This window comes from Pogoniulus pusillus, chromosome 5 (genome assembly GCF_015220805.1).
Source record: "Pogoniulus pusillus isolate bPogPus1 chromosome 5, bPogPus1.pri, whole genome shotgun sequence".
NCBI lineage: Eukaryota > Metazoa > Chordata > Aves > Piciformes > Lybiidae > Pogoniulus > Pogoniulus pusillus.
The window spans coordinates 12,966,410-12,985,730 of NC_087268.1; the positions used below are offsets into that span (position 1 = coordinate 12,966,410).

General features: G+C 43.4%; 2 protein-coding genes across 4 annotated transcripts in view; one reads left to right on the top strand and one right to left on the bottom strand.

Moving 5' to 3' along the window:
* CLDND1 (claudin domain containing 1) overlaps positions 1-19,321 on the top strand; it is a 39,087-nt gene that overhangs the window by 8,006 nt on the left and 11,760 nt on the right. Inside the window, exon 1 of one of the 3 annotated variants that reach the window (XM_064143265.1) lies at positions 15,333-15,555. The exons of 1 other annotated variant lie outside the window; for it this stretch is intronic. The gene's annotated coding sequence lies outside the window, so the exon portion shown is untranslated. Of the gene's footprint in view, positions 1-15,332; positions 15,556-19,321 lie in introns of those variants that run through there. One more of the 3 variants, XM_064143266.1, reaches the window with a different exon arrangement.
* GPR15 (G protein-coupled receptor 15) lies at positions 7,841-8,944 on the bottom strand. Its single transcript, XM_064143263.1, has one exon. It carries the CDS (start codon positions 8,942-8,944, stop codon positions 7,841-7,843), a length of 1,104 nt encoding a protein of 367 aa, XP_063999333.1.

The following is a 19,321-nucleotide window of genomic DNA, read 5'->3' on the forward strand; positions in this document are numbered from 1 at the left end:
TAACTAGTTTAGGAAGAAGGCATCAGATTCTGGGATCTTCACTGCACAGTAAATGACAGAGGTAGGTTTTTTCTAGAAATGATTGGATGCATCCAAAAGTCACCACTCAAATATTGATATTATCTAATGCATGTAATTTTTGGGCATCTGCTCTTTAGGTAATAAGTAGTCATCCCTTTCTGATTCATCAGTGCTTTGCAAGGCATCTGAAGCTAGACATTTATAAATGAGGGGCTCTGAATTTAGTAATCACTTTGTGGGAAGTGTTTTCTTTGAACATAGATTCTTACCTTACCTACCCCTGTGCCCTATTCTGGTCGCTGCAGCAGCAAAATACAGTCCAGATTTCAAGAGAAGCATTTGTGTCTTCTGAAATCTGTTGTTGAGATACCTCTTGTAAATTCCCATGTGCTCTAGAAATTGTGAAAAGTAAACAATAGAGGAGGTATGCTCACTAGCTACACTTAGTGGGAGCTTCTGACTAAGAATATGCTTTCTTACTAATATGGAAACTGTTTTGGTGTTTGAAAACGTGCATTTTGGTCACAATGCATTATTCAGATGATTGATACTGGTAGTGTTGCGTGCTTACCAATCATAACACATGGCCTCTGTTTCCAGAGCTGCTGCAGTCTGTTACAAAACCACAGGACAGGTGAATTAGGAAAAGAAAAACTACAATTCAGTTCTTACTTAAAAGTAAGTACCAATCCAAGCAGCCTGGCCTTTGGTAGGGCTTTTTTACCGAGCTGCCTTTCCTTTTGAAGACTGTTGGTTTTCTATCCTCCTGCTTTTGCATCTCCCATTTTTTGCATTCTTTTACCTATGGATCCCAATCTTAAAGCCTAGGTGTTTGGGGCTAAATTCCTTCTGGCCTTTACTGTGAGTGGAGTACTCCAAAACTTCCTGTCACTTGCAGCAAAACGCCAGTAGGTTACTGAACACTTGCATCTACAAACTGAGCAGGTGCTTGGATTGTTATTGACACCTAGAGTGCACTGATTGCAGTCTTTGTGGTAGACTACTAAGACGTTCCATAAGATCATAAGGGCTTTTCCTGCTACCCAGCCTTGTGTGTGACATTCAATACCATCGTAATCACTTCTGGATCCATTTAATTCATTGTAGTCTGTGCTTCCATCGGTTATGAACTTAAGTAGCTGCTTCCTTGTTTCTGTCCATGAAATGGTCTTTGATGACATGCAGAACACTGATGTATTTGGTAAATAGCCTGAGTGGAAGGATTCCCCATTGCAGGATTGTCTTACAGGCCATTTGTGGTCACTGCTTCCTGTTCTTCACTTGGCATGAATGTGCTCCTTAACTGAGTGAAACCTTTTAAACAGGAGAAGAACTGGGACTGGTTTTTTGTTGGAAATTTTAGGACACATGATCATTTGTGCATACAGCTTGGAAATTACTCAGAAGTGCCTGTTGACTTTGTGAATTATATGTGATCACAGAGAGATAACAAATTAGTATTCCGGTAGTGTGTGACTGCTAAAAGTACACAAAAGTGTCTCCACCCATAAGCTGACATCTCATTTGTACTGTATGCCTTAAAAGCACCTGAAAGACATCTTCTCTTGTCAACAGCCTTCCTGTTGCTGTGCAGCAGTCAACAAATGTATTGTTGACATCTTTGCCAAGTCAGGAAATGTTCATACCCTAATTCAGATGTTTTGGAGCCTGAGGCACAGATTGTGAGGGGCTTTTCATCCCACTAGTCTGCCAGACCCAGAACTAGAAAATGCAGATGAAATCTAGCTGTACCTCAGTGAGTGGAAATTTTCCCTTTAGCTTCCAGGAGCCATCCTGTACTTGTGGAGGTTCAGTCCAGTGCACTGACCACACCACTTGTCTTGTCTGACAGCAGTAAGTTGGGTCCTGATCATTCTGGATCTGAAGCTGTTCCCTTTGTGACTTTCTGAATGAAGTGCCATTAAGCAGTGTTGCAGTTGTCAGTGTTTCTGCACTGAAATCAGAATTCTTTGCCCATTTAAGTAAGCATCAGATCTGAGTACAGGTGGTCTTTGTGTTGAGATGAAACGCTTCATTTCTGAAAAATGCTGATTCACTGGTACCAAAATGGAGACCTAAGAGATTCATCTAACCACCTCCTGATTTATATCAAGTAGATATATATAAGTAGAGGCACCTCAGCTTTGATTGTGCACGTCTCAGGAAAGTGCACCAACGTCTAGATAGTTGGGGGTGGTGCTGGAGGTGTAGTTCTCATGAAAAAACTCAAAAGCTCTTCATTTCATTCCAAGGCAGTACTAAATCATCTCTGGAATCATCAAAAAGTTTGTGGTATGGGCAGATGAATGTTCTCACACAGGTGTCCTGACTGTTTCTAGTAAGGCTTTGCTACCTTTTCATGACAGATTACAAAAACTGTCTTTTTTTTTTTTGTGGTTAGGTTACAAAAAGTTAGGGTTTTATAGTTAGATTACAAACCCAACCATTTTGTAATGGTTAGATTACAAAAAACAAAACAAAACCCCACACCATATTTCTTAGCTGCAATCATGCTGAATTTATTTTAAAATCATAAAACTGGGGGGGAGGGGGAGAATGAGGTTCATATTACTTATATCTTTGAGAGGTGTCATATCTGAATTGCACCATTTCAGTTTCACATAAGAAACCACTTCAGAGTCATTAAGTTCTTTTAACATGGGTAAAACAGGCATCCTGTTACTTTACTCAAATCTACCAGGTTAAAATACTTAAAATCACAATAAATTTGGTGTCACCATAAACTATATCAGTGCTAGCAAACAGGCCATGACTATTAACATGAAACAGTCAAAATTCCACAAGTTTGTTCAAGCATAGGTAGGCTTTTCTTTGAAATCATAGAATCAGAAAGTCAGAAATAAATAACCAAAATTAATGTTTACATATGTCAAATAGTCCTGCAGTTTACCAGAGTAAAATAAGCACCATCATAAGGTACAGAATTCAGATGAAAGCCTGAAAGAATCCAGAGAGTTTTGCTTTGTTGACTTACTTGCCTCTTGCTTGTGTTTTTTTCACTCATAAGGTACAGAATTCAGATGAAAGCCTGAAAGAATCCAGAGGGTTTTGCTTTGTTGATTTACTTGCCTCTTGCATGTGGTTTTTTTCACTCAAGTAGCATCTGCTGTGGCATTTTTAGGTGATTCTTTTCAAGCCTGTTCTGTTTGTCAGCAGGAGCAGGGAGGTCATTCTGCCCCTGTACTCTGCACTGGTTAGACCACACCTTGAGTCCTGTGTTCAGTTCTGGGCCCCCCAGTTTAGGAGGGACATTGAGATGCTTGAGCGTGTCCAGAGAAGGGCGACGAGGCTGGGGAGAGGCCTTGAGCACAGCCCTACGAGGAGAGGCTGAGGGAGCTGGGATTGGTTAGCCTGGAGAAGAGGAGGCTCAGGGGTGACCTCATTGCTGTCTACAACTACCTGAGGGGTGGTTGTGGCCAGAGGGAGGTTGCTCTCTTCTCTCAGGTGGCCAGCACCAGAACAAGAGGACACAGCCTCAGGCTATGCCAGGGGAGATTTAGGCTGGAGGTGAGGAGAAAGTTCTTCACTGAGAGAGTCATTGGACACTGGAATGGGCTGCCCGGGGAGGTGGTGGAGTCACCGTCCCTGGAGCTGTTCCAGGCAGGATTGGACGTGGCACTTGGTGCCATGGTCTAGCCTTGAGCTCTGTGGTAAAGGGTTGGACTTGATGATCTGTGAGGTCTCTTCCAACCTTGGTGATACTGTAATACTGCTTTTTTCTGGATGCCAGTACTAAAGCTGTAGGCAGTGGAAGGAGGCCTTGGCAGTTGTTGTTGGTTGCTGCTCTAGTTTTCTGGGGGCTTTAAATTTAAAAATACCATATAAGAAGGGAAGTGTCAGCATCTCGTTAAATTGATTATATTCCAAAAATACTGTTCTGCTTTGGGTGGGGCTTGAGGAAGTAGCCCAAGATTCTAACTTGCTCAAAAACCTCTCTTTATAAAACAAGTCTCAGGCTACTTTTTGTAACTGAGACTTGCCTCATTATCTACGAGTAAATGTAGAGAGAGGATAAGAGACAGAGAAGAGCCTATTGAGATAGCAGTTTCTGGAGTTCACTGCAAATAAGGTGAAAATGTGAACTGACACTGCTTTGTCTTTCAAACACTGGAAGATCTGGAAACACAGTTCATGTTCTTCATGCATTTGTAAGCCTGAAAGAGGAGTTCATCTGTTAGCTGGGGGGAGAAAAGTCTGTCATGGGGAGAAAGAAAAGTAAAAGCTTTTAGAAGAGGTAGTGGGGAAGAAAAAAAAGCATGCATTGAAGGGAGAGTACAGCAAAAAGCTAGTGTGTGTCTCTGTGATGCCCCCTTGCCCCCCAGCACATACCCCAGTATTTTCTGTGTGCCAAAGTGCACAGTCACCAGCAATTACTCGGACACTTTTGGCTGCACTGACCATGCAGTGCCCATTCTCCACCTACTCAAATGAGGGCTCACTCTGTTAGCCTGTGGGCACAGTAAGGAACTTGGCTGGGGAGTTGTGCAAGACGTCCATGCCTTGGTTTCTAGGTTTGTACTGCCCTTGGGTGAGGTGTGGTTTTGTTTCTCTGCCTGAATTAAACAGCCCAAGTGGCCACAAGGTTCAACAAAAAAACTAAGTAACAGGATTTATTTGTAACAACCAAAAATTGCCATTTATAGATGTTTAGAAAATGCAGACGTTTGAAAACAAAAGCTACAGTGAATGTAGTTGTACATCAGTGGGACAGAAAGAATCACAGAGTCTGAAGAATGGTATGGGTTGGAACCGACCTCCAGAGACCACCTATTCCAGCCCCCCTGCCCAAACAGGATCCCCTAGGGCAGGCCACACAGGAACACATGCAGATGAGTTTTGAAAGTCTCCAGAGAAGGAGACTCCACAACCTCTCTGAGTAGTGCGTTCCAGTGCTGCAGCACTCTAACAGTAACACAGCTTTTCCTCATGTTAAAGTGGAACTTCTGTGTACCACTTTGTATCCATTGTCCCTTATTCTACCACTGAGCACCCGTGAAAAGAGGCTGGCTGCATCTTCTTGACACCCACCCTTAAGGTATTTGTAGGCATTGATTAGATTCCCACTCAGCCTTCTCTTCTCCAGGCTAAATAGCCCCAGGTCTCTCTGTCTTCCTTCATAAGACAGATGTTCTATTCCCTTTATCATTCTTGTAGCCATCTATAGGACTGCTGTCTACAACTACCTGAAGGGAGGCTGGGGGTTGGTCTCTTCTGCCAGGCAACCAGCAAGAGAACAAGGGGACACAGTCTCAAGTTGTGCAGAGGGAGGTCTAGGCTGGATGTTAGGAGGAAGTTCTTCCCAGAGAGAGTGATTGGCATTGGAATGGGCTGCCCGGAAAGGTGATGGAGTCACCATCCCTGGAGGTGTTCAAGAGGAGCCTGGCTGAGGCACTTAGTGCCATGGTCTAGTTGACTGGATAGGGCTGAGTGATAGGCTGGACTGGATGATGTTGGAGGTCTCTTCCAACCTGGCTGATTCTATGATTCTGTAATTCTGTGTTTATTTGCAGACACCTTTCCTTAGCAGAGTTGAATTTACTTTATCTTACAGGGCGGTAAGTGCCATTGAAAATCTTCTACTTATCGCAGCTCAAGATGTATTTTGTTTTATCACTTAGTGATAAGATAACTTCTGCCTCTAGTCTACCTCTAGGTGTTGACCTTTGTGGGTTTTGTGACAGCTAGTTCAAAAGCTTCAAAGGCTAAGTGCAAATGAGAGATGAAAATCTGTAATAATCAGGAAATACAAAAGGAAAGTTTCTAACAGTCTTTCAACTTAGTCACACTACACATCCTGGACGCTTTATGATACTCATTTGTTATGTTGCTGTTAAGCAGTATTTATATTAAGCTAAAGATATGAGTGACAACGGAATGGGAGATACTGCAACACGGCCAAGGTATGTTAGTGCTGTTGGAAGTTTCTTATTTTAATTGTGCAGTTCAAAACCTTGTTAACCTGGTTTCATGGTTTTTTTAGCAAACATTTCTCTCAATCATTGGCATTTAGAAGGATGTAGATGTAGTCAGCTTTAGAAAAATTCAGTATGAGTGTTCCAGTGAGCTGCTTAACTACTTGCTTCACATTTGTTCACCTTGTAAATCTAGGAGGTAATATAGCTGTTAGAAATGTGGAGCTTTCTCTATCCCCCCCCACACCCCCTCTGTCTTCCCCAGAGCATATACAGTGCAAAATCTCTGCATTTCCCAAAGACTGCTGTCTAAGAACAAGCTAACTTAATAGAGCTGTGTTGTTTCCAAAGTTTGAGTGCTGTAGATGAACTAAACCACTGGTCCTTTTTAATTCTTTTTCTGTGAGTATCCCTGCATGCAAGGTTGCATTTTCCTGACTCTCCATTCTCCAAAAGTTTGTGGCACTCTGGCTAGCAGTGCTTTACAAGGACACATGCTTTTGCCTGTGACTGCAGTGGGAGAAAATAGCTCTGCTTCACATGTCTTGAACAGGTTTCAGCTGACATGGACTTCAAATGGCACAGAATGCAATATCATTATCTCATAGCATTGTTTTGGTTGGAAAAGACCTCTAAGGTCATAAGAGGATCATAGAATCACTCAGGGTTGGAAGGGACCACAAGTATCATCTAGTTCCAACCTCTGTGCCATGGGCAGGGACATCCTACCCTAGAGCAGGCTGGGCAGAGCCTCATCCAGCCTGGCCTTAAACGCCTCCAGGCGTGGGGCCTCAACCACCTCCCTGGGCAACCCATTCCAGGCTCTCACCACTCTCATGGTGAAGAACTTCCTCCTCATGTCCAGCCTGAACCTACCCACCTCCAGCTTCGCTCCATTCCCCTTAGTTCTGTCACTCCCTGGTAGCCTAAAAAGTCCCTCCCCAGCTTTTTTGTAGTCCCCCTTCAGCTAATGAAAGGCCACAAAAGGTCAGCTGGGAACCTCCTGTTCTCCAGACTGAACACCCCAACTCTTCCAGTCTGTGCTCATAGGAGAGGTGCTTCAGCCCTCTGATCAACCCAGTTGCCCTTCTCTGGACACGCTCCAGCAAACTGACAGGACAACTGAAGCAGTTCAGAAGTTGTATCCCAAAGTCTATAAAACAGTAGTGGGTCTTGGATTTTTTTTTTTCTTGAGATTTTTTTTTTGTTCTCAAGTTTCTCTTCCTTCAAGTTATCTTTTTTTTTTTTCTTTTTTTGTTCCAGAAATCACAAGGACTAGAAACTTAAGCTGTTGTGATTAAAACGAAGATTTAATGCCATCATCAAGAAGCTGAGACTTCGCCAAAAACGTACAAGACTCGAATGAGAACTGGTAACAAACAAATACATTGAAAGGTTGGATTTCTAAATTCAGAAAACTTCCAGAAGAACCCCAAAATTGATGTGCTGGTTTGAAGACGTTGTGAAACATTTGTGGGTAAGCTAGGAACCACAGAGAAGAAATGCTTCTGTTGTGCTGTTTTTCTTGCTCTGTGCAGAATAAAAGCCTGCATACATTTAAGTTTGAAGCTTTGAGTAAATCGTGTTCTTTTACTGTAGTTTGTAGCCCTTGAGCCGTGGTTCCAGGGTTAAGCATTTGTGGATATTTTTCGGCAGGATGGTTTCAGATTTACGCCATGCAGTGCCACAGTGACCACTGTGAACTGTAACTCTGTGGTTAAGGGTTCCTATTCCATTTGTCTGCATTTAAAGGGAAGCAGTGTGCCTCCCACCTCAAGCACCAGCTGCACCTCTCTGTTGCTTGTTTCTTTTTTTTAATACGTTTTATTTTTTTCCCTGCTGTCTTTGGAGAGAGAAGTTCCTTCCTTCACAGTCCCTGCACTCACTCAGAGGGACACAGAGCGCTTCCTCTTCCTAGCAGCTTGCTCCCCTGCCACAAAATTTGATAAGGAGTGGCTCAGGCGAGTGTCCAGGGTATTAGAGTTGCTGCTGCTGCTGATTTTCACCCGTGGGCACAGCCACTGGAGCATGGCTCTGCGGATGTAGCTGTCAAAGCAATAGTAAATGAAAGGGTTGGCACAGCTATTGGCAAAAGCAAAAGGGCTGCTCACCTTCATGCCCAGCTGGGCAACTACATTGGGAAAACAATCAGGCTGCTTCACAAGTCCCAGAAGGATGGCCATAAGCTTGAAAAGATTGAAGGGAACCCAGGAGATAACAAAAGCAGCCACTACAATGAAGACGATCTTGATGGACTTTCTCAGTTTCTTATCATGTTTCCCAGTTCTCTGATAATGTACACAGAGTCTCTTGGTGATGGTGCAGTAAAAGGTTAAGATGCTGAAGAGTGGGAAGAAGAAGGCCAGAATTAAAAGCATCAGTGACATGATCTGCTTGGCTTCTGTCACAGCTTTGTCTGTGCAATAAGGCTTTCCATATTGCTTCTTCAGTTCTCTGGACAAAAGGGTTGGCATCCCTAAGCAGCAGGATAAGAGCCAGACACAGATGCAGAGTCCACTGAAGTAGGATCTTGTTCTGACTCGTCTGGCGATAGAGGGATGCATGATAGCAAGGTATCGGTCAGCACTCATGCAAGTGAGGAGGAGGATGCTGCAGTACATGTTGACTGAGATGACATAGGAACTGGCTTTACAGAGGAAAGATCCTACCCTCCAGCTGCCATCCGACGCCTCCATGTCCACCCAGAACGGTAGTGTGATGAGGAAGATGAAGTCAGATGCGGCAAGGTTTATAATAAAGACGTCGATCAGCCTCTGGACTCGTTGCCTGAAGACCAAGGCTGCTATCAGAATGGCGTTGCCAACTATGCCCACCAGGAACACAGCAGTGTACAGGATAGGGAGGAAAGTAGACAGATGCTGCAGATATTGATAGTGGCAGTTGTTGTCATCGTAGTAGTCGTAGTTAAAAGTGACTGTAGTCACAGGTGAAAGCTGAGTGTGTTCCATTTCTGACTGATCTGTCCTCATCCCTGCCCTGAAGAAGGCTCTCAGCTTCCTCTGCCCTTCCCCTCAAGGTCTTTAAAAACATGTTGGTGAGTGAGGGGGGTGGAGTAGGGAAAGAGGGAGGAGAAAAGTGGGTTTGGAGGGAGTAGTCTATATAGTTGTAGCCAATCATGTAGACAACAGACAAGTGACAAGCGTCTCTGGTTAGTCAGAATCCTGTTTTCAGGTTAAATGCTTCTGGTTTAAAATTTTGGTTTAGTTGTACTGATTTTTATCTTCATTTTGCATTTGCATAAACAAATCAGCTTTGGGTTTTGTTTGTATTTTATGGGGAGGGAAAGTAATTTTCAAGATTCTGAACTTTTTTAGGGCAAGACATTGCCATTTTGCAGAGGTTCGAGATTGTTCTAGCTAGGGAGGAGTCAGAGAATGGTGAGTTCTGGTGCCACATTGTTCATCATTACTCAAAATATTTTCTATAAATTGCTTTTCAGAGCAAGTTCAGCTTTTCTGAGGCTTGGAAGTTTTTCCTTTCTTTGTTCATTTGTTGTTTTCTATTGAGTAATTCTCTCATACAAGCATATTTAGGGAAAAACGTTTAAAACTACCATCCCTGTTCCACCCTCTAGTTAGCTGTTCTCTGTCAGGCCCAGTCTCTCTACTGCTCTGCCAGTGCCTTCCTCCTGCCTTGCAGCAACTCTGGTTCCCCTAGCCCAACTTTTATGACTGGATTAAAAACTCTGAGGGCAGTTTTCCAGTGTGTCATATATTCTTCTCCAATTTGAAACTTGTCTTGGTGTCCCCATCCCCACACAGGCCTCAGACCAGATCTTCAGAGCAGTGGTTTGTTCCTTCTCCTTTTGACCACACAGCCCATGTGGCTCTTGAGCTGTTGTTATGTATAGTGCTCACTTCTCTTAAAGAGCTCTGCTCTCTTTAATTTGCAATATCAATATCAGTCCAGCTGTGGTTTACCTTACAGCCCTTTCAGCTTTGCTTAAATCAAGTGACCATTCTCACGTTTTAAACTACTCAATTCATTAGAGCTTTGTCAGTGTAAACTATGTTGAAACTTCTGCTGCTGGTCTTCATAATACTTCCTCTCTTCTGCAGATAAATTAACTTGCTCCTTCTCCTCCCTCCTGCACATTCACAGACTAGCCACATCTTCAGGATTCTCAAAGCTTTGAGGAAATGGTTCACTGCAATGTGGTTGAGCCCTAGGCAGATAGGTTGCATCTATGTGTGTCTTCACAGGCAAAGAGCAACTCCAGGTTGGCATGGACAGCAAATTAGTCCCTCCAGTGTACTCTGGATACCCTCAGATTCACTCTGCCAGTGGTCAGGGTATGTGCTTCCGTGGAGCATGTACCTGGTAGCCTTTCAGGCACCTAGGAAAGCAGACAGTGGCACGACTATCTGCTGGATCAAGGGATATTTTGGTGGGCACTCTCTCTGGTATAGATATGCTGATGTCTAATAAGCTAGCTGTAGAACTACCTTCCTATCAGGACACTACTGATGTCAATGGGCTCTAGCTGACTTAATTTCATGGGATGTGTAAAGATTTAATTATCTCAGTGATTGTAATTTAGCCATCACAAACTAAAAAAAAAGGTCAGGATGTATAAAACCAATGTGTCTTGAATTAATGATTTGTATGTCACAGGCATAAGTGTGAACCTGTAAGGAAGCTTTTCAACTAAGAGGTGTGTAAAAATGCACAAGTATGTTACGGTTCAGAGAAATTACTTTGTATGGAGTCAATTCAGGGGGGTGATTTTTGTGCCATCTTTGGTTATTCTCTGTTAGAGAATGGGTTTCAGTTTTTCTCCTCTGGGAAATAGAGGTGAAAATTTAAAGGAAAAATCAGTACTAGAGTAGAAGATGAACTGAACCCTGCATTCTGCAGTACAATAGTTCTGGATCTCCATGCCCATTTTATTGTGCACTTAGGTCCTAACAGTTTATGTGCAGTTGCAAGCTTTAGAAATCGGGCACAAATTTCTCTCCCTCCATCTTGCACTACTGCATGCTCCTCCTTGAAATTCACTCCCTCCTTATCCCCATGCCACAGCAGACAAAAGGTAACTTTTTCAGAAGCTTAATAGAACCATAAAGTTAAGCACATAGCTATGGATTCTTGTGGCTCAACAGCCTTACTTAGTGAAATGAAAAATTAGCTATTAAACCTTTTCCAGTGGAGATCAGCTCTGTTCTCTTGAATGTGCTCTGTTTCTTGAGTGTTCTAATTAGACTTGTGGGTGTCACCACGAGTTGCTTAATAGAACCATAAAGTTAAGCATATAGCCATGGATTCTTCTTAGATCTTAGAGTCATAGAATCAAACAGGTTGGAAGAGACCTCCAAGATTATCTAGTCCAACCTAGCACCCAGCCCTATCCAATCAACTAGACCATGGCACTAAGTGCCTCATCCAGTCTTTTCTTGAACACCTCCAGGGACGGTGACTCCACCACCTCCCTGGGCAGCCCATTCCAATGCCAATCACTCTCTCTGTGAAGAACTTCCTCCTGATATCCAGCCTATACTTCCCCCGGCACAACTTGAGACTGTCACCATGAGTTGCCATGTTACAGATGTGACACTTCCTCATTTGGACAGAAGACAATAGGAAACATTGTCATGAATAATGAAGCAACTGTAATTATCCCAGCGAAGCAGCAGCAGACATATTTGTGGGTAGTCTATAAGCCTTGTGGGGTTTTTCTGTGCTATTGATTCTCTTAGAGTATCATGTTGGGTCTTACTCTTCCTAAAGCTTGTTTCCCAAGTTCTGAAAACTACTCAACATATGGAAATTCCCCTCACACCACTTCTGCACAGGTATTACAGAAAGCTCAACCCATGGTGCACTGAGATGCAAGAGGTGTGGTACTAACAGAACAGTCTCCAATCTCAAGCCACTAGATACATGTAAACCCTTTTCCCAAACAAATTTTTTCTGCTGAAGCAATGGCTACTGTCTTGTCTTGATGTGGCCATTTGAGCTAGATTTCTAGTTCAGACATAGGGGAGGGGTGAACATTCTAGGGATAGGCTGTATAATGGCAGCAGTGGATAAGTTAATATAATTTCATTGGAGCATCAAGAGCTTTATGTCTAGAAGCACAGCTTGTACCTTCCCCTTGCTGCTTCTGCTGCTTTAGCTGTGCCCGCTGCTATCTTCCCCCGCTGCTGTTTTGGCCGCTGCTGCTTTTGCTGCTTCACTGCTGCTTGACCCCTTCCCCATCTTCGTTAAGGTTATTATTTCTCTAATAGTTTATTTCTCCTTATACTGTTATATTTAAACTGTAAGAAATACAATTTCATCTTTCCCTGGCTTTCCAAAAAAATCCATGTTGTGGGGAGTTTATTCTACTGGGGGATGCATCCACCCTAACACGGGGCACTTGGGTTCTTCTGTTTGTAGTACCTCTTTTTGTCCAGCCCTTGAAACAGCTCTGAAAAAAATAGAGCTATTGCTGAATAGTTTTGAGCCTTGGAGAGAATCTAAAGCTTTTGTAAACACCCACTGATGGCAGATACTGTAATCATGGCCATGCATTTAGCCAGCTCTTCTTCAGAGCGTGTGGTTCTTTGATGATCCTGCTTTTCCCAGATGCACTTGTGAAGTTTCTCATGTCAGCATTTGTACCATTCCTTAAATCTTCTTAACAGGAAATGCTGAGGGATTTCCAGTAACAACAAAGGAAAAGGTTGCACATCTTTGTTCACAGTCCTGTAGCGCTCGTGATGGCTCTATGATGGTAGCCTTCTAATTCTGTGGCAAAATCAGTAAGAGATGCACAGGAAGTATGCAGGGTTGTTGATGTAGCTTGTTCTGCACACATGCCTCCACCTTACAAATTTCTGCACTTGAAGCATTTCTGGTAGCAATGTGTGGGTTTGTTTTTTGTTTCTGGAATTATTACACATTCTCTGTTTTACTGATAGTTTAAATACGGGTTTATTCCACCTTGTACATGTGCTTTCATAAAAGCACAGCCATCCAGATAAAATAAGGTACATATCTGTAAATTATTAATGATGGTAAGTGCTGAGAAGGAAGAGAGGTTCATTGGCATGTAAAAAGAAAAGTGTAGTAGTTTCTGAATGATTGTGCTTCAAAAACCTTCTGTAAGGAGTAGAGATTTGCAGACCTAATTCATAAAAAACAACCAAAAATGCCCACCAAATTGGATGAAACTGTGGTGAAACCCTTCTGTGATGAAGGCAGGCTCAGAGCACCCTGATCATTGCTAACCAAACAGAATTTTCACCCCTGACTAAAGAGGGGAGGACAGAACAGGTTAAATTATAGGCGCTGAGCCAATGCACAGGGATGAGCTGAAGTAGTTTCATCTCTAGCAGTAATCCACAAAGTGTAGTGTCAAAAAACATTTTCTTCCTACACTCAAATTAATCACTATTAAAAAAAATTGACATTTTATCTTGTCCTTTTAAAACTAATTGATATTTTTTGTGTCTGGTTTATAATGTACAAAATATATTAGCACAATAGTACCTGTATATAACATTTAAAATATCACATATAATAGGGGTGCACGCCAAAAAAAGGTTTTTACTGATGGAATGCATGACAAAAGGGTTTGGAGACCACTGATTTTTAGAGAGCAAGAAGGGATCATTGAAGTGAACCTGCAACATTCAGTGTGTTTGGAAGAAGCACATCTAGATGTTCTGTGTGAAAACTGTAACTAGGGGAAAGGTTGTCTCAACCTATCAAGTTTTCTGCCATAGACAGAAAAATATAGAAGGCAGAAAAAAACCCAAGGAGACTCTATAAGAAGGTCTGGGGGAAACCATGGTATTTTCTGCTCATTCTGGTCATGTGAAATGCTCATAGATGTGCCTAAAACGCAAAACCCAGATCTGTCCTTTTTATCATTGCAAAGAGAATGTTGGGAGAAGCAGTATCGTGTAGTAAATTGGAAGAAATGGGACAGATTTTTGACCACCCTTTTCAGGTCTGAATCAATGACTCCTGAAGCAAATGCAATACATGAAGATTTTTTCATTTCTTATCCTGTAGCCACTTCAGAAAATGCAAATGATGCTACCTCCTACAAATATTTACTTAGTCCCTTAGACTGAGAACTAAAATGAAGATTTTCTTTTTTTGCAACATACTACAGTTTCCTTTGTTTTGTTTGTAGCACTCCAGTGTTAAATATGTTGACTCCTGAGAACCGCTTTTAAAGGTACTAACTAATGCACATCATCTGGATTTGCTGCAGAAGAAACTTCAGCTTTGCAAAACAGCAGGGATGCTCCTTAAGCTGTAGCCACCAGCAGCATTCGCCTGGGGCTTTCCTGTGCAAACTGCCATAGTTTCTACGTAGTAAAGCAAACTTCTACTTTGCAAACCTTCCCAAATGATCCCATTCTGTACCTAAGTTGATCCACCAATGATTCTGCTGAGGCACACTGAGGAAGTGTGGAGAAAAAAAAAGAGAAACAAAAGAAGATGGGATGACTCTGCATTCATTTGCAGTGTTTCTATTGAGCTACTCTTATTATTTGGATGTATTAAAAAACAAGGTGAAATCGATAGAGAATGCTTCAAGTTAAATGAATGCAGTGCAAACACATCTCTCTCTTTTTGAGCAGCTGCACATACCACATTGATCAGGGCAGACAATGAAGAAGAGGTCACTGTAGTCTAATTCAGTAATGGAAGTAGCAATAGCTGCAAACATTTCCAGAACTGATTCTCATTTTTACAAGAAAAAACTCTAGATTTGCCAGTGTGAGGTAGTTTACTACAATTTACAATCAATCATTCCAATTCTGCTTAGCCTATAGCATACAATACAGAGAGTTGGTTTTGTTGTGCTTTTTACTTTTGACATTTTCTATCTTCAACTTTTAATAGTTTTGCCAGATACACTGAAAAAAATCTGTTTGTTAGTTTGTTTTGTTTTGTTCCCTATTGCCATTGCATGTATTTTATGGTCTTGCAACTCCTTAGCTTTCTCTTAAACCAAATTGATCTGACCTGTGATATATTTTACACAGAGGGATATTAGAATCATAGAATCAGTCAGGGTTGGAAGGGACCACAAGGATCATCTAGTTCCAGCCCCACTGCCATGGGCAGGGACATCCTACCCTAGATCAAGCTGGCCACAGCCTCATCCAGCCTGGCCTTAAACACCTCCAGCCATGGGCCCTCAACCACCTCCCTGGGCAACCCATTCCAGCCTCTCACCACTCTCATGCTGAACAACTTCTTCCTCACGGCCAGCCCAATTCTCCCCACCTCCAGCTTTGCTCCATTCCCCCTTGTTCTGTCACTCCCTGGTAGCCTAAAAAGTCCCTCCCCAGCTTTTTTGTAGGCTCCCTTCAGATACTTCACTGATTTTTCAAATCACTTTTCAGGTTTCTCTCCACTTCATCCACACGTCAAAACTAGACATGCTATTTCAGCAGCCAGCAGCAACTCGAGATGTGACACAACTTCTTTCCTCCTTGTGACTTCTCTGCTCATGTGTCTGAGGTTGCTGAAAGCTGGGATTATTTAGCTGGAGCACCGTCTTGGCAGTTGGTAATTCACCACCATTTGTTTGTCCTTTTCATTTTGTGCTTTCAAGGATGAAGTTTTATGTCAGGTAAGTGTAGCCTCCACTCTTTGCTCTTAACCGAAGAAGCTTATCGATGACCTTATTGAAATGCATGTTTGCTTGCCCCCAGCTGCAAAATATCAGGTCACCCTGTACCAGTGCCCTCTCCATGTCATTATTTACCCTTCCCTCAGGCCTCATGTCTTCTGTGAAGTTTATCAGTGATAACTCTCCCTTCTTCCAGGCCATTGATAAAGATGTCAAATATTTTAGAGTCTAGCATAAATCCCAGTCAGATCTCAACACATGTCCTTGCAGACAGGTGCATTAGATTATCTGGAAGGGTGAGCAATACAGGCAGATGTTTTTTAATTAAATAGAATTTAATTGTTGTTTTATTTTGGTATTTTTTTTTTTTTCCAATAGATAAAATTATTTTGTCACAGCAAGTCAGAGAAGTTTCTTATATTGCTACTTTCACCTTGGCCATCCTAGATTCTTATCATGCTCTGCTTTGGGATAGGACTTGGTTGGGATTGTTCCCCAGAAGCCCTCAGAGACATGAAAGCCTTGGGCATGATTCTATTTTTTCTGAGTACTTGCTTACTAATTTGGAGATCAAAACTGGGTGTGGTGGTCTCTCAGCTAGGGGAGTTCCTGATTACTTTTAAGAGCCTTCTTGTAATTTGTGTGGGTATGGGTAACAGGGACTGGGGGAAATGCCTAATTTGGGGTGTGGAGCTGATGTTCATGATTTTTGCAATTTCTTTTTTCTCCTTATTTGGTGTTTTCCCTAAGCCATTCAGCCAGGATATCATGTCATCATTTTTGCAAGCAATGAATTAAACAAACAAACAAAAAAACCCCAAACCAGAGATGCAAGCTTTATGGGCTGCAGAGATAAACTAATTGAAATTGCAGAAATGAGGGTTTGCAAAGTGTGGGTTTGGTTGTCTGTAGAGGGTTGTATCTGTTACAAAAGGATGCAGGACTTCGAGACCATGGCTCCAGGTCTGTCCCAAGTGCCTCTTTCTCACGAGTGTAGTTTCAGCCTCGCACAGTGTTGCGCCTCACGTCAGATGAGGCACAGAGGTGTAGGGCAGGGCTCCCACAGTTTGAGCTGAGCATATCTTTCTTAGAACTGAGTAGCTGTTGGATGTTTTTCACTTGAACTTAAGGAGAAACTTTGAGGGTAACAAAGCACTGGAACAGACTGCCTAGAGAGCGTGTGGAGTCTCCATCTCTGGAAACTTTCACAACCCACCTGTATTCAACCTAATCTAGATGAACCAGCTTCAGCTGGAGGGTGCAGAAGGTCCCTTCCAACCTCTACCATTCTATTGATGTCATAGACAATAGGTAAAAAGATTTCTTACATCCACTGTGTGATGCAAGCCAAGGGGGATATCTCTGCTATAATTGGAAAAGAATGTTGCAAGTGCATAGATGATAGTTTCAAGATCCAACAATCAGAAATATAATCTATTGAAAAGGTAGTGAAGGAATGGGATGTGGTGGTTTGGCTTCTATCCTGCCCCCCACACTTTTTAGAAACACCCAGCTAACTCAGACGGGCTCTGGGAATATAAATGAAGCTATTTATTTGCAGCAGCACAATATACAAGCAAATATGTACAGTATATACAGTTATATACAGAAATATACAATTTAAAAGTAATACAGAAACACAACTCCCCTCCCAGAAACCTGAGTCCCCAGGAGGGGCTCTCAGCCACCCCTGCACCTCCCCCTACCCCTCTCAACCTTACCCCAGTTCTCAGGAAGAAAAGAGGTGCTGCCAAGAGGTTAAGAAGCAAGGTTAGTGGCAGCGAGGTTAAGGAGCTGTGGCTCAGTCTGAAGCCAAAAGCAGAGTGAGAACAAAATGGTGAAAGTTGTCTAATGTTTACCCTTCTTGTTCCCATAGCTCTCAGCGAGACTGTGAGGGAAGGAGACATCACCAATGTCATAGCCAATTATCTACTTTACCAAAACATTCTAGCCTGCTTCAAACTAGCACATGGGAAAAGAAAGATACCAGAGAAATCTTGGTGGGATTGGCTTACTTTTTGGTTTGCACCACACCTACAGTGCCTCAAAGAAATGTTCATGACCATTCTAATAGTAATAGCTGCATGTGTCTTATACTGGATGATCACAGTATCACCAAGGTTGGAAGAGACCTCACAGATCATCAAGTCCAACCCTTTACCACAGAGCCCAAGGCTAGACCATGGTTCATTGTGTTCCATTGGTCACCCAGTGTCTAACAAAACTATACAGAAACCCACAGGGAAGATGATGATGGTGATGATGATATTATTGTTAAGCACAAATGTGAGACTCCCAAGAAAGAAATTCTTGGAAGTCTCAAGGGGGGACACTCTGTGCTGGGTTAGGAACTGGCTGGAGGGCCGGACCCAGAGAGTGGTGGTGAATGGTGCCACATCCAGCTGGCGGCCAGTCACTAGTGGTGTCCCTCAGGGATCAGTGCTGGGCCCCATCCTCTTTAACATCTTCATAGATGATCTGGATGAGGGCATCGAGTCAGTCATCAGCAAGTTTGCAGATGACACTAAGCTGGGGGCAGATGTGACTGAGCTGGAGGGCAGAAGGGCTCTGCAGCGGGACCTTGACCGCCTGTACAGATGGGCAGAGGCCAATGGGATGGGGTTCAATAGCTCAAAGTGCAGGGTGCTGCACTTTGGCCACAACAACCCCATGCAGAGATACAGGCTGGGGTCGGAGTGGCTGGAGAGCAGCCAGACAGAGAGGGATCTGGGGGTACTGATTGATACCCGCCTGAACATGAGCCAGCAGTGTGCCCAGGTGGCCAAGAGAGCCAGTGGCATCCTGGCCTGCATCAGGAATGGTGTGGTCAGCAGGAGCAGGGAGGTCATTCTGCCCCTGTACTCTGCACTGGTCAGACCACACCTCGAGTACTGCGTTCAGTTCTGGGCCCCCCAGTTTAGGAAGGACATTGAGATGCTTGAGCGTGTCCAGAGAAGGGCGACGAGGCTGGTGAGAGGCCTCGAGCACAAGCCCTACGAGGAGAGGCTTAGGGAGCTGGGGTTGTTTAGCCTGGAGAAGAGGAGGCTCAGGGGTGACCTTATTGCTGTCTACAACTACCTGAAGGGTGGTTGTGGCCAGGAGGAGGTTGCTCTCTTCTCTCAGGTGGCCAGCTCCAGAACAAGAGGACACAGCCTCAGGCTGCGCCAGGGGAAATTTCGGCTCGAGGTGAGGAGAAAGTTCTTCACTGAGAGAGTCATTGGACACTGGAATGGGCTGCCTGGGGAGGTGGTGGAGTCGTCGTCCCTGGGGCAGTTCAAGGCAAGGTTGGATGTGGCACTTGGTGCCATGGTCTAGCCTTGGGTACTGTGGTAAAGGGTTGGACTTGATGATCTGTGAGGTCTCTTCCAACCTTGGTGATACTGTGATACTGTGATACTAAAGAAACATGTGCATGCTCAGGGTTAAACTGTGCATTTAGATGACAAACTGGAACAATCTAAAAAGAGACTTGTGATTAGAATGCCCTTCATAATTGAAACGTCTTAGGCAAGCAGACAGTGAATTAACCATGGGATGGCAATGTGTCCTTGTTGCTAAGAGGGCCAATGGTATCCTGGGGTGCATCAAGAAAATTGTGTCCAGCAGGTCAAGGAGGTTCTTTTCTTCCTCTGCTCTTCCCTGGGGAGACCATACCTAGAATACTGTGTCCAGTTCTGGGCTCCCCAGTTCAAGAGAGACAGGGATCTCCTGGAGAGAGTCCAATGGAGAGCTACGAGGATGACTGCAGGACTTGAACATCTCTCCT